Source organism: Cyprinus carpio, chromosome A16 (genome assembly GCF_018340385.1).
Source record: "Cyprinus carpio isolate SPL01 chromosome A16, ASM1834038v1, whole genome shotgun sequence".
Classification (NCBI taxonomy): domain Eukaryota; kingdom Metazoa; phylum Chordata; class Actinopteri; order Cypriniformes; family Cyprinidae; genus Cyprinus; species Cyprinus carpio.
Genome location: NC_056587.1, coordinates 14,824,052 through 14,838,163, shown reverse-complemented (window position 1 = coordinate 14,838,163; position 14,112 = coordinate 14,824,052). Strand labels below are relative to the sequence as shown.

The 14,112-nt window shown below is 37.2% G+C and overlaps 1 protein-coding gene across 1 annotated transcript; it reads left to right on the top strand.

Annotated features, from left to right (window-relative positions):
- Window positions 1-560: 560 nt before the first annotated feature.
- LOC109105411 (Scm polycomb group protein homolog 1) lies at window positions 561-13,143 on the top strand. The gene is given in 17 exon segments (XM_042772882.1): window positions 561-1,273; window positions 1,844-1,890; window positions 2,719-2,799; window positions 3,034-3,104; window positions 3,221-3,455; window positions 3,853-3,941; window positions 4,125-4,371; window positions 7,457-7,701; window positions 8,555-8,657; window positions 8,660-8,724; window positions 8,827-8,953; window positions 9,055-9,255; window positions 9,644-9,811; window positions 9,923-10,054; window positions 10,169-10,309; window positions 10,742-10,884; window positions 12,016-13,143. Coding segments are annotated over 17 exon segments (2,349 nt in total). The 5' UTR covers window positions 561-1,142; the 3' UTR covers window positions 12,139-13,143.
- Window positions 13,144-14,112: the final 969 nt, after the last annotated feature.

The following is a 14,112-nucleotide window of genomic DNA, read 5'->3' as shown; positions in this document are numbered from 1 at the left end:
ACATAACAGAAAATTGGGAAAATAAAAAATTTATGTAAAATGAAAAGTGACCTGACTTACATGTTATACTATACGCCACACTTCTCTTTACTTTTTTATTTATTGCAACATTACATGACGTATTTAATAATTTTATGATACATTATATTTATTTAATGTATTCTGCAAGTAACTGGCCAGGATTTTTGAATGTTTTTTTAGTTATTGTTAAGCCGTTCAGATAAATAAAAGAAATGAAACAACTCGTTCATTGTTTATTCCAAACACTGTGGTGAACAAACTTACACACTACAGAACAGATAGCTTGCAGTAGCCTTCTTGGCCCATTTGATACGAGTCTAAAATCGTCCCGCACAGTCGCGTGCAGCCCCTCCCCTCTCCTCACACAAACACAAGACTACACGCGCACTAAAACATGGCGGATAAACACTAACCCTCACACTTGAGCAATCACACAAAAACCTTTCTCCGCAAGGTAAACAGTCCCCTTCCTTCCGTCCGTAATAATTGCCTAGCAAATATTACATCACTTTATAACTTGAGTTTTGTTAAATGTAGAGGAAAAAAAACACAAAAGTGACTCATTGAGTTGCTATAGGTTAGCCTTTAGCTAATGCTTGTTGTATAAGCATTGGAGGTGAAGTGGTGCCTTATAATAAGAGAACACAAAACGTATATGTTTCTTGTGATCAAGGTCAGTATATCGTAAAGAAATATGAAGTTGAAGAAATATGCGATACGAAACATGGCATGATGCTACGTAGCATAGCAGTATATTTGATGCGGGCTTGAGACAGAGTGGAGTTTTCTATGCTGTGCTCCTAAAAGTTTATTGTTTTATATCGATAAATGCACTTAAATCATTCCTGGATAGTTTGACGTGATTTTAAATGTACAAGAGAATAAATAATACGCTTTTGCTAGAGTTTTCGAGTCGGAAGACTGTAACGTTAGCGTCCCAGTGAAATGAGGCTGTAGTGGTGTTTGGCTTGTAAATGAATCGCTTAAGTGAATGAATTGTCCATTTCCACGTATCGACTCAGATTACCCCCCCTTTTCAAGCGCGTAGCTGCTTTCCGGCCTTTTTGTAGTACGAAAGAATCTTTGCTGATGAACTGATTCAAAAGATTCGAGTCACCGGGATGAATCAGATCCCGCCGCTACTGCGCTGTCATTTATGGAGAGGGAGGGACTGTGTGTTTGGCGCTCAAAGGCGCGCTCTGCTTTTGAACAGAGAACTGGAAAACTGGGAGACAGGGAGCCATCTTTTGAGGTATCTGTACCCATACAGTTAGTTTTCTTTCATTTAGTCTGCATTTAGTCATAAAAGAGGGCGTTGTGGAAACAGAAATGATCAGATGCTCGCGAGAAGAATAACTTGTATTCAAATTTCGTTGACTGCTGGAAAACGGTGCGCGTGGTTTAACGGGATGTTTGCGTTTGTATTATTATTTTCTTACAATTATTTTGTCATGTTCTTCAGTTTAATATGGTAATATGTAATCATGTCGCTTGTTGTTTACCACTTCACATTGACCTTTTGAGTCATTGCTGCTTGTTAAGCGTCTGACCCAACGACCCTTTGGGTCATCCCAGACAGGAAAATGGTAAATTATTCAGTTTATGTAAGAAGAATGACCTTCTGGCCAGCTGTGTTATCGATGTCCATGCTAATTTCCTTTGGGCAATATAGCTGGCAGGGGTTCGTGGTTAACGGTTCAGTATGTAAAGACCGAGAGACCCGTGACAGCTGAGAGACAGACAGGCCAGATCGAAGCATCTTAAACAGACACTGGTGTAAGAAACAGGTTAAAAATCTCAGTTTTGTGTTTGTCTTTTGCAGAGAGGTTGGGATAAGCTGGATCATGAAGAAACCTGTACCACAGAAAGGTGAGACTCTTATTTGTTCAGTATGTTAATATCTATTTACTTCCATAAATGTTATGTGTTTTTTAAACAAATGTAAATAATAATGAACGTATAATGTTACAGTATGTTACTATGATTATGTCAGATTGTCACATAAACAATTTTTTTAAATAAAATAAAAAGTCTATAATTTTTGTAATCTTTCTAATTAAAAAAATATATTGTTTCCATGGTTCTTGATCATGTATTCTAATAAATATGGTTATACCATATTTATTAGAATAATAAACCAACTTTATTAACAACTTTTACTTTATCAGCTTTTTATTAACTTTGTACCAGTGAAATTTTCAAAACTCTATGCTATTATCACAGCAAAATATACTAGCCTAAGTAATAAACAAATTACAAGCAATAGTAATGAATACAATACAACAAAGATGTAAATAAAATAAACTGTTTTTTCTTCAGGTCTAAGTAGTATTCAGGGAAGAACTACTTAAGTAATCACATGCACAGATTTTTACTGTAAAAATTTAGTTAGAAAATGTATCCAATCAAAAGTAGTGATTTTTTTTTTGTTTTGTTTTCTTTTGTTATTTAATTATCATTAAGCACACAGACAGAAGCAGGTATATTAGGGTGACCTAATGCACTCATCTAATATTGACACACATCTGATTTTCTCCTGACTGTTCATTTAAGACATAACCGACTGTTTATGAGGATTCTCACCAAGACAAGCATTTTGACAGAATTTTGATAATGAACGTTATCAGGTGATGTATTCTGACTTATGATTCAGGTTTAATAATAAATGTAGTGATATTGAAGTGTTCTCTCTTCCAGTAGCTATTGAGTGGAAAGATGGCAAACGGATCAAGCATGCCCGCAGTGGTCGCCCCTCTCGTGTCCCATCACAGTACCAAGGTATCAAACTCACTACAGTTAAATAGCTACTTTGAGTCAGATACCTAAACAGGGACACCTTCAGCATTATACTAAGTTATCTCCTAGACGTTTCAGTAGACATTTTTGATTATTATTCCGGTTTAGATTATATCTCATTGTTAACTGTCATGTTGTTAGACAGGCTTGCTAATTCTTGATGAAAACAAAATCCAGAATCTGTTTGATGCTGACATGTTTATCTTTATTTTTAAGGACATTTTAGTTGGGAGAAGTACCTAAAAGAGACCGGAGCAATTGCTGCTCCTCCTCACTGCTTCAGACAGGTAAGTCTTTCCATGCACACATGCAAATGAGGAAAACATAATCATTCTTGACCATTTATAAATGTCATACCTGATTCCACTTCCACGTTAAGAAAAAAAAAGATGCTTATTTTCAGAGTACGACTCCTCCAGTGAATGAGTTTAAGGCTGGCATGAAGCTGGAAGCTCAGGATCCTAGAAACACTACATCCACCTGCATCGCAACTGTGGTGGGCCTGACGGGCTCCCGCCTCCGCCTGCGACTGGATGGTAGCGACAACAAGAATGATTTCTGGCGCCTGGTGGACTCCTCAGAAATCCAGCCTATTGGGAATTGCGAGAAGAACGGAGGCATGCTGCAGCCACCACTAGGTGAGAAATACAACAAATTATTCCCCCAATTGTAAGTCACTTTGGATAAAAGTCTGCAAAATGACTAAATGTAAAATTATTCAACTTTTTTTTTTCTTTTTTTTTTTTTGCATTCCAGATCTTTGAATTTCACATTAAAAAAACTTGATTCTATTTACAATGACACATTTTTCAGCTTTTACCTCAATAGCTTGTGTGCATATAGTGTCTTCATGACATGATCTTTTGAATTTAGCTACTTTACATGTTTTTAATGAGTCGAAAGAGGAAATTATACAAAAACATTTTTAGTCAAAACACTGTCTCATATTTCAGGCAACTTCCGTGACATTATAAAAATGTGCTTTGATAAAAATGGAGTGATAGTTGAATGTGAATGTTCTGTGTTCTTCTCTAGGGTTTCGTCTGAACGCATCATCATGGCCCATGTTCTTATTAAAAACACTCAACGGAGCAGAAATGGCCCCAGCCCGAATCTTTCACAAGGTATTTGTCACAAACACGCACAGTAGTTTAAAGGTCAAGTTTAAAATTTTTGTTCAAGGATTATTTTAGCATGTTCTGGTAATTTGAGGGTAACAGAAGCAAAGTGTATAAGTTTTCCTTTCATTTCTTTACTTTTTGTCTGATATGTTACACTTACTTTTCCGTCATCTCCTTGGCCCTTAACAAGAACCACCAGCCCCAGAACAAAACAGTTTTCAAGTGGGCATGAAGCTGGAGGCAGTGGACAGGAAGAATCCTCACTTCATCTGTCCTGCCACAGTGGGCGCGCTTCGGGGTGTGGAGGTTCTGATCACCTTCGATGGCTGGCGGGGCGCTTTTGATTACTACTGCCGCTATGATTCCAGAGACATCTTCCCAGTCGGCTGGTGCGCGCTTACTGGAGACAACCTGCAGCCGCCAGGCACTAAAGGTGCGGATTACTCAGTATGAATTCAGATTTTCTCATTCTGACGAGTTTACATTGGCATTCATATACAGGGAAGGGTGGAGGCAAGATTTACAACAACAGAAGACATGAAATAAAGAGGCCAATGCTAATACACTACTGTTCAAATTAGGGCTGCACGAAATTGGGAAAAAATGACATTGCGATATTTTATTTTTCTGTGATACATATTGCGATATGAAATCTAATCTAATTTTTTATTACAAACAAATATGGGGTGAGCACACTTACATTCTCATTTTAAATGATTTAAACATCAGAGTGTTATTTAAATTAGAGTAAATTATTTGTTTGTAACTTTAGGATATGGTTTGAATTGTTAACATATTAACTAACATGAACTTACCACGAGCAATACTTTTGTTACTATATTTATTAATCTTTGTTTATCTTAGTTTACAAAAACACAGCTGTTCATTGTTTGGTAATGTTACTTCACAGTGCATTAACTATGTTAACAAATACTGTACAACTTTTGATTTCAACAATGAAGGCTATAGCCCAAATGTTGAAATTAACAATTTTGTAGAAGGGCAGTTTAGTAATAGTAAATGTTAAATAATGTAGTTAAATAGTTTAATAAATAGAACATTACTGTAAAGTGTTACAGATTTTTTTTATACACCAATTCAGATATCTCGTGAGTTCAGTGTTGGACAGGTCAGTTGTTTAACCCATTCATTAAATTGAATCGGTTCAAAGGAATCATTAGTTCGCGAATCAGACGTGTACGGCACGCGTTGTGTAATTATCTCGGCAGTTTAGGATATCGCACAAGATTTGACAACACAGAAAACATTTCATCACTGGATAGTTTTTTTTTTTTTTTTTTTTGACTCCATCGTGTCAATTGATTTTGATTAATATGCCCGAGGGAGAGAGCAAGACAGCGCTCGTGTTGTTTGAAGACGGTGAAGGTGAGCGCGCGTGCTGCTCGTTCTTATATGCGCCCTGTTAAACTGACAGGACTTAAAAACACATGCAAATGATAAACTTTCACTCTATGATGGTTAAGCTGTGCAATTAATCCGCGAATCACATTCGTCAAGGGCCGGGGAGCAGCTGGCCCGTACAGTTAATGAATAACGGATCAACTAAGACTGCGATGTGACTATCGTGGATTCGTACATCGCGATATCGATGCTTAAACGACACATCGTGTAGCCCTAGTTCAAATGTTAGGGGTCAATAAGTTCATGAAAGTATGCTGAGCAAAATGTATCACACACAAATACAGCACAACTGTTTTAAACATTGCTAATAATAAATAATAATTTTGAGCCGTGAATCAGCTTATTAGAAAGATTTCTGAAGGATCACTTGACACTAAGGGTCAAAGACTTGATAAATTACATTTTCAAGTAGGTTTAATAGAATACAAGTTTTTTTCACCGTTATATTTTATAAAATTACTGTTTTTACTGTTTGGTCAAATAAATGCAGCCTTGGGGGAAAAATAAATAAATAAAAATCTTATCCCAAACTTTTGAGAGAGTTGTACCAGTTGTTGTATGATAAATGAGAGGGGTGTTATTAAGCAGAATCTGTGACATAATGGAAAATGACTTTATGCAATTTGCATTTATTTACATTGCATGAAGCTTATTATACATTATTTATGCACAATACATGAATGTTCATAGTGCATCTTTTTATACTGAAGCAACTTAAGAGTACCTATCGAAACTTACATTAGCCAGGTAAGTTTAATTCAGTGCGAAATAGATGTTACTTTAACGATGCAAATGTGACACAACAGAAGTAGAGAAAGAATAAATGAAACAAAGAAGAGACAAAAATAGTCTGGGTAGAGAAATGGAAAATAGAGAGGTGAAATAAACAGGATTTTTAAAGGGATAATTCACACAAAAAGTGTCGAGTGACATGAAGGTGAACAAATCATGACTGAATTTTCATTTTTGGGTGAACTATTCCTTTAAACAATAAAGGCATTTGATCAGAGAGAACATGGGAGTTTTGGTTTACAAGGGGTTGGCATCCACTCAGCTGGCACGGCTGCAAACCCTGTGCCCAATAGTAGGCCTCACATTAAAGAGCTGGTGTGACTGTTTGAGTGGGGTGAGAGAAGAGGGTTAAAGAGACAACGCAAGACCAGTGCGTTTGGCAGAGGAAGACAAATCTTGTCAGGCCTCTAAACACACACTAAACTTCACAGCTAGTCGGGGTAAGTGAGTTTTTGTAGTGTTTTATTTGTGAGTGTCTTTATTTTTAACAGAAACTGGGGGAAAAAAAGAGTAAACATATCAGTCTGGGAAAGAGCCGAAACAAAAACCATATTTGTGCATGAAAGACTTTCAGGGTTAACGGTACTAGAAAGACGGTCGTTGTGTCACTATTTGCAGACTTTAAGGCTTTAGAGAGCAGAACGAAACTAAAGGGACAGGAAGGAAGTGAATTGACTCAGAGAATAAGATGCCACAAATTGACATGCAGTGCAAGATCAGGAGCAGACCCTTGTTCAGTGATCGTACAGTCTTCATTTCTCTGAGTTGGATGAATACAAACTGCAATCCTGGACCTAACAGGTCTGTAAAGCTATGAAGTGTGTTTGTTTGTGATTGCTGTCTTTAGCTTGAATTTGATCATTTAATTCTTCTGGTGTTTTTTTTTTTTTTTGGTTATTCTAGTTTTTTTGTTGATAAGGAATTTTGATAAATGTTCAATGCAGTTAAAGTTTGCAAACTTTTCATTCTAGTATTTTTTTGTTTTCAAGAATCTCAATGTGTGATTTGTGGATCTCTTACTCTCTCGGTATTTCATTCTTTCTCTTCTCTTCCTCTTTTCTTGTGCACTCTCTTTCTCACATTTTCTTTTCATCTCTGTAGCTCTTCAGAGGCTAGTAGCACCAAAACTGTATAACACAACTAAGATGGCTCAAAGAAAAATGGGTCAACTCTGCACACAAAGCCTGCCTTTCTCGTCTTCTGCTTCTAAGTTTGTTGCCGCACGTTGTGGCTTATTGCCCTATTTAAGCTGTATTTTCTTTCCCTATTTTTTTTTTTTTTTTTTTTTTTTTTTTTTTTTGCAGTTGGGTTACCAAAGACGATAGGTGCACTTAGTGCCCTACCAGAGGGTGGCATAGAGGGGACAGGCATGCCACCTACGCCAGGCAGACCCCCACCCCAGAAGAAACGTAAGCCTGGCCGCAAAAAAAACAAACTATCTGGGCCCTGGGGTCAGAAAGGAACACTTGGTTCCCAGACAAGCCAGACTGGAAAGGAACTAGAATCTATTAACATCCCGAAGAAACGAGGCCCCAAACCAGGAAGCAAGGTATAAATGTATTTAGAGTCATCACAATAAAGTTTCAGCAGTCAATAGCATGGGCGCCATTAGGGTCTTAATTTTACTGAGGAATCACAAGAGAGATTAATTACACCAACCTGAGGAACATGCTATTCTATACATTGTATTTGATCATCTCAATCATTAAAATTCTTTTAAAACATGAAGGCTGACAATCTTCAGATTTGCTCAGAAATCATTTTCTAGCTAGGTTGCATCAGGGATGTCCTATTGTGCCGTTCCTAGGGATTTGATACCTGGGTTTTTACGTCATGCAAAGAAACGGGGCTGATCAAACAAAACACATTTTTGCATTTCACGGCACAGCTTTTTCAAATAAACATGCGCTACACGGATGCATTTGACCATTGCGCTCACATATCACACATGACATACATTCTAAAAACCCAGCATTGAAGTTGAAAGAACTTTTGTTAAATGTTTTTCTTTTTTTTCTTTAGACTTTTCGAGGTTTTTTCATTCCACTACACTGTATCTCAGGTTTTTAAATGCAAAAACACATTCTGATGCTTTAAAAATTTAAGACGTAAATCAACATCATATAAGCTAGCTGTGGTTATATCCACCAGTAACAGCACGCTGGGTAAATACAATGTTTGATGTAAGTTTAGGAGGTCGAAGTTTGTTAAGTTTGCTTTGCGTGAATGAGATATAGAGGCAATGGGTAGACGGTAACCTGTCCATTTAGTTTTTTTATCTGTTTTGCTGGGTTAATGATAAGGTGAATGTTAGCTTGTAAAAATGTTAAAGGTAAATCAGATTTTAATGTATTAACTGGAGTTTGAATGTGTCATATATTTATATTTATGTCATCTTCTAGCTAAGCTGGGCCAAGAGGACAGCGTGGCTTGAAGAAACAATCGGAGGACCTGGTAGACCTATCAGCAAACCCAGAGGCAAACTGCCAGCCAGTTGGTCCCAGAAAGCGCAGCAGAGCCCAACAGACCCATCAAGATCCCAAAAAAGAGAGGCCCTAAACCTGGAAGCAAGGTGCGACTCTTCAGCAGACTAATGCTAGAAACTAATATTAGAAATCAAAGTGATAACTATAAGGTGCCATTATTTATACAGACCATGATTATTTTTATACAGAGAAAACCCAGATTGGGACCCAACCCTATGCCAACCTCACCAAGCAGTAGCACTCCAGAGCCAGACACCAGCTCAGTTCCGCTGGACAATGCCACCATTCCCAGCGCTGCCCTACAGGCCCCTACAGGTACTATAAAGTGTCTCAGATCTTTTCCCAAATAAATATTTCAGTCCTTGTCACTTAGTATCTTTGCTAACATCTTCCCTGCAATTATTTGTGTGTCTCAGTATGTGTGTATCTGAATAAGTACGGGAAAGTGGGTCCCCATCTGGATGCACGCCGTATCCAGTCACTGCCAGATCACTTTGGCCCGGGCCGAGCTTCTTCTGTGCTGCAGCAGTGTGTTCAGGCCTGTGTTGACTGCGCACATAACCAGAGCTCAATCTTTTCCTGCCTCAAACCAGGCCACGGAGGAGAGCTCATATCTGGTCAGAATGCACCGACCCACACAAAGCTAATACTTCTTATTAGTGCTGCACAATTTGGGGAAAATATTTAATTGCAGTAATAATAATAATAATGTTATTATTACAAATGAAAAAACTTCCCTATTGTAATATTTCACTGTAAAAAGCCTATTTAAGATAAAGTAATTTTATTCTACAGTACTAATATTCATGGGTTTGTATGGCATACACAGTGTCGCAATTCACTCTGAAACACAGCACATATATATTTTTTAATTCAGTTACAACCTTTGCAATTTAAGCCATATTGCAAATTTGGTTTAATTTAAATTAATCTTGCAATTAATCTTAGTTTAGTGATCATAGACTAACAGTGACCACTGAATTAATGGCTATTTGACTTTTACAGCCTACTTTGAGCAGCAGCACCACACTCTAACACTGCCGGCAGTGAACAGTGTGACGTATGTGCTGCGTTTCCTGGAGAAACTGTGTCACAACCTGCATTGCGACCCATTGTTCGGCAGTCAGCCCGTCCCTGTGGGAGGAGTTCACTATGACAGCCGGACGTACACAGGTCAGCATTCATGTGTACAAAGACATCTACTGTCGCTCATTACTATATTTTGTGCATTCTTTGATATTACCATTGTCTAGATATTAAAAGAGAGCCTTGTGTGTGCTGTAGAGAGGAGAAACTTTGCTGAAAGTCTGAGTTCTGGCCCTGGTCGGGGCACTAAGAGATTCTTCCAACATGATGCCTACAACAGCAACTCTGCACCGCACAAAATACCTAAAAACCACCGTCTCTCCTTAGAAGGTATTTCACACTGTTCCACTGCTAAAACAGCATTAAATTAGTCAACTCTAATGTCTTTTGGCTCTCTTTGCATTTGTTAAATGGGGTGTTTTTTTTATCATTGTGTTTGATCAGAGCCCTTCCTGACGGAGAATGGGGTTGGCAGCTCAGAGGTGTTGGAGAAAACCCACTTGTCCCCTGGACATGGCTTAGCAATGCGTTCCCTTTCTCAAAGTAGCAACTCATCGGGGAAACTACATCGTCTAGGCTCAACAGGTACACAAACTAGCCCATGGCTGAGGATAATTTCCACTCAACGTCAAGTCCACAAAACCACAGTGAACATCTTGTATTTTAAATCTAATTTAAACCTTAAAACTGTAGGATTATTTCTAGGTGACTAATCAAACGTAAGCAGATTTGTGACATTGACTCCTATATGCAAAAGGTCAGATGTTCTGGATGTTTTACACAGACTTGTAGAGTCCATACAGTTTGAGTGCTGCTGTTAAAGCGAAAGCAATTCAGTCATTTTTCAATTTCACCCAAAATGCTGTTAATATAATTTGTAATGAGCAAATTATTTACAATAAAAGATGTAAAATAGAACAAAATTGGACCCCACTGTAAATCCTGAAGACAATTATATGAACAATTTATGAACCTCAAAAACTTTTTTCCCTGATATATCTTATGATTGCCGTTCAGGTTCAGAGCGTTTTCTGAGCTCGAGAGAAAGCCCACGACCCAGTGGACAAGACCCCAACCTGTGGACAGTGGAGGACGTTATGCAGTTCATCAGAGATATCGACCCTCAACTCGGACCCCACGCAGACCTCTTCCGCAAACATGTAAGTGAGGAATACAGGGTTCCCGCAGGTCCCTAAAAAGTCTCTCTTTTTTATTTTGTAGGACTTTAACATTATCTTAAAATTTTTAACAAATTTAAGGTCATAAAAAGTCCAGGGATGGAAAAACATGAAGTGCTAAACAGCCCTAATGGGATTAGTAAACTTTAAAAGATGATTATTTCATTTAATTAAAATGAGTGCTGCACATTCAGAGTTGCTTAAGAAATACTGTTAGTGAATTATCATTGTTTACTTTATGCTTTTTAATTTTGTAATTTAATGTATACTTGTTTTTAATCAAAACCCCCACCTTATCCATAAAAATGTTTTCTAGCTATTATTGGTATTTTGATTTCATAAAAAACTCTTGGGCCTTGAATTTTGGGCCGCCCCGTCACAGGAAGGAAAGGCTAAGAACAATAACACATTCATTATATAGATTTTGGTATTATCAGCATTATAATCCATTTATTGTCTTTCTTTAAACACATTATTGTATGAGTTGAGTCAAATCCATTATCAGTTGACCTCTAATAATATTAATTAAAACATGGCTTGAGTATTTTAGTGTTTTGCTGATAAGTAAATGAATCAGAGATAAATGATTTATTCTGAGATTTTTTTTTGGGGGGGGGGTCTGTAGGAGGGAACATATGGTATTAATTTTATTTGTGCAAGTTTAAAAACTGAAGATACCTGGAATAGAGAGAGAGAGAGATTGAGTTATTGTGATACCGTATTATTATTTATTATTGTCTCTTGTGTTTAGTTTGATTCATAAGAGTCCTTCACATTCATGTCCTTCAAACATGAGCTTGGAGCACACTTCAGTTTTTGATAATTATTTTACCATCCAAGACATTTAAGGGACTGTAAAATGTGTAATCTGTTGAAGGGATGCGGTCTTGTGTTGTTTAATGTACTCTGCTTATCGATGGTCGATTCATTAATTTAAAGATGAATCTTAGCCTCTGACAAAGTTCCAACAGTGTCATGAGAAAACGTTTTTGGACATACAGATTTTGTGTCCAGTACCCTTTTACACATGAAAGATGTTCATAAGAAGATTTTATTGTTAGTGCAATAAAACGCTAAACATTGTCTTGTTTGCATGATACTGTTCTGTTGCAGGAAATTGACGGCAAAGCTCTTCTCCTGCTCCGCAGTGACGTCATGATGAAATACATGGGGCTGAAGTTGGGTCCTGCCCTTAAACTCACCTTTCACATTGACAGACTAAAACAGGGCCGTTGAACTTTCTTTATGGCACTTGAATGGGTTTCAACCTTTACCCCTTCCAAGCACATTTCAAGATGCATGGCATGCTGGGATCTTTGTGTCCCCCAGTACTGTAGCAGGTGTCGGCAAGCTTTCAAGCTCCGCCCATCTCTTTTACCTTCCTTTTGTTCAATAGTTCGTTTCTCCAGGTTTTAATGCATTCTGTTATTAATTATAGCACTGTTACAATCTGTTTTTATGACTGATATCCTTGCGGTTGTTCTCACATTACACTTACGGTTACGGTACCGTATCAGAACATTTCACATGTTCAGACTTTACTGAAGCAGTGAAGTAGACAGTATAAAGGCCGTTTTGAGGCCTTGATTTTTATGACATACATTTAATTATATATTTTTCACCCTACATCATTAAGGGTGTTTTGTATGGCTTTTTTATACAAGACTCATTTTCTTCAATTAACTCCAGATAAACACTAGATCTCCCCCATCATGCCAGGAATCACTCCTGACTGACACCTCAGAGACCATCACTCATCCTCCATACTTTATACACATAACGTGTTTAGGAATTAAGATGCGGTCACACCAGACTTGGTGCATGCAAAATTACCTGAGAACAAATATGGCCAACAGGATATAATGTCACTCTCTATACCATCTGTTTCAATCTATTATAACTGACAAATACCTTTTTTCTTAAATTTTTTGCATTGCATTTGGCCAAAAGATCAATCTTTGACATTTAGATCCTCTGTTTGTCAAATGTCTTGTGTCATTCCAATTAGCAGTTCAAAACAAAGCACACAACTTTTTAGTTAACTTGCATTCATGAGTTCAGATGCATGACAGGAAGTCTAGTATGACCGCACCTACTGCTACATACTGCTATTATACACTCTGCCTGTATTTTATATCGTGTTGTTTACACTGTCTTTGTTATTTGTACTTTTTACACTTTTAGAGTGCATACGTTGACAGCGTTATACTCTAAGCTTCAATTAAAAAATATGGAGCTTTTCTTCCGTTGTTATTGTTTTTTTTCCACCTGTCTTTGACTCAGATCTTAGTTTAATGATGTCTGGTTAATTTCTATGGAATGCATAATATATTTTATTATATTTTATTGCAAAAATGGCTTTATTAGAAACTTATACTTTATAGATTTATTGCTATAAAGTAAAATTACAAAAATTGGGATTTTAAACCAATTAGATCTCAAATTTTGCTGCCAAGACATTACATTTTCTGAATTTTAAACACCTTTATTTGCTTATACCTGTAGACTTTCAGCTGATTTCTACTGTGTTTATGTAAAGTGCTGGTTCACTACTTTTATCAACCACTTAGGGGCAGCACAAGCTTAATCGGTTTCTTTTGATCTATTATTTTTAAGCTTGCTGGCTGAAAAGCATATAGACCAGCACAAGGTCCAACTTTATATTGATACTATGTTCTTTGGTCTTGAAGATATTTTAAACAAAATACATAATGTTTTGTTTGAACGATATAAAAGTTATGTTTGGTCAGTAAATTAATGTAGTAAAAAAAAAGTAAAATATAATAAATCAAAATCAACACAAACGTCAATAATTAATTTGTTTCTAAGTACCACAGCCATAGTGAAAGTGAACTTGTGGCGGTTTTCACTGACTGTAACGGGTACACGTATAGAGCTGAGTGGAGGGGATGTTACATACTGTAAATCTTACCACATTTTCAAAAAACAGGAAGGTGTCTTTCAGGGTGCAACACATTGACCAAATAGTAAACGTATGTGTGCACACTACGGTACACGAATACAGTGAGAATAACAGAGTCATGTGACTTACAAATCCCTCTGTAGTGTGTAGTGTGGAAAACCCCTCTCCATCATACTAGCCGAACAAACATGCTAGAAACATTTTGGAGTTTCATTTGCTTGATTACAACAGGTCCAGATTTTAGTCAGACTGAGTCTGCTTGCATCAGATCTTCAATTCTGCGTACT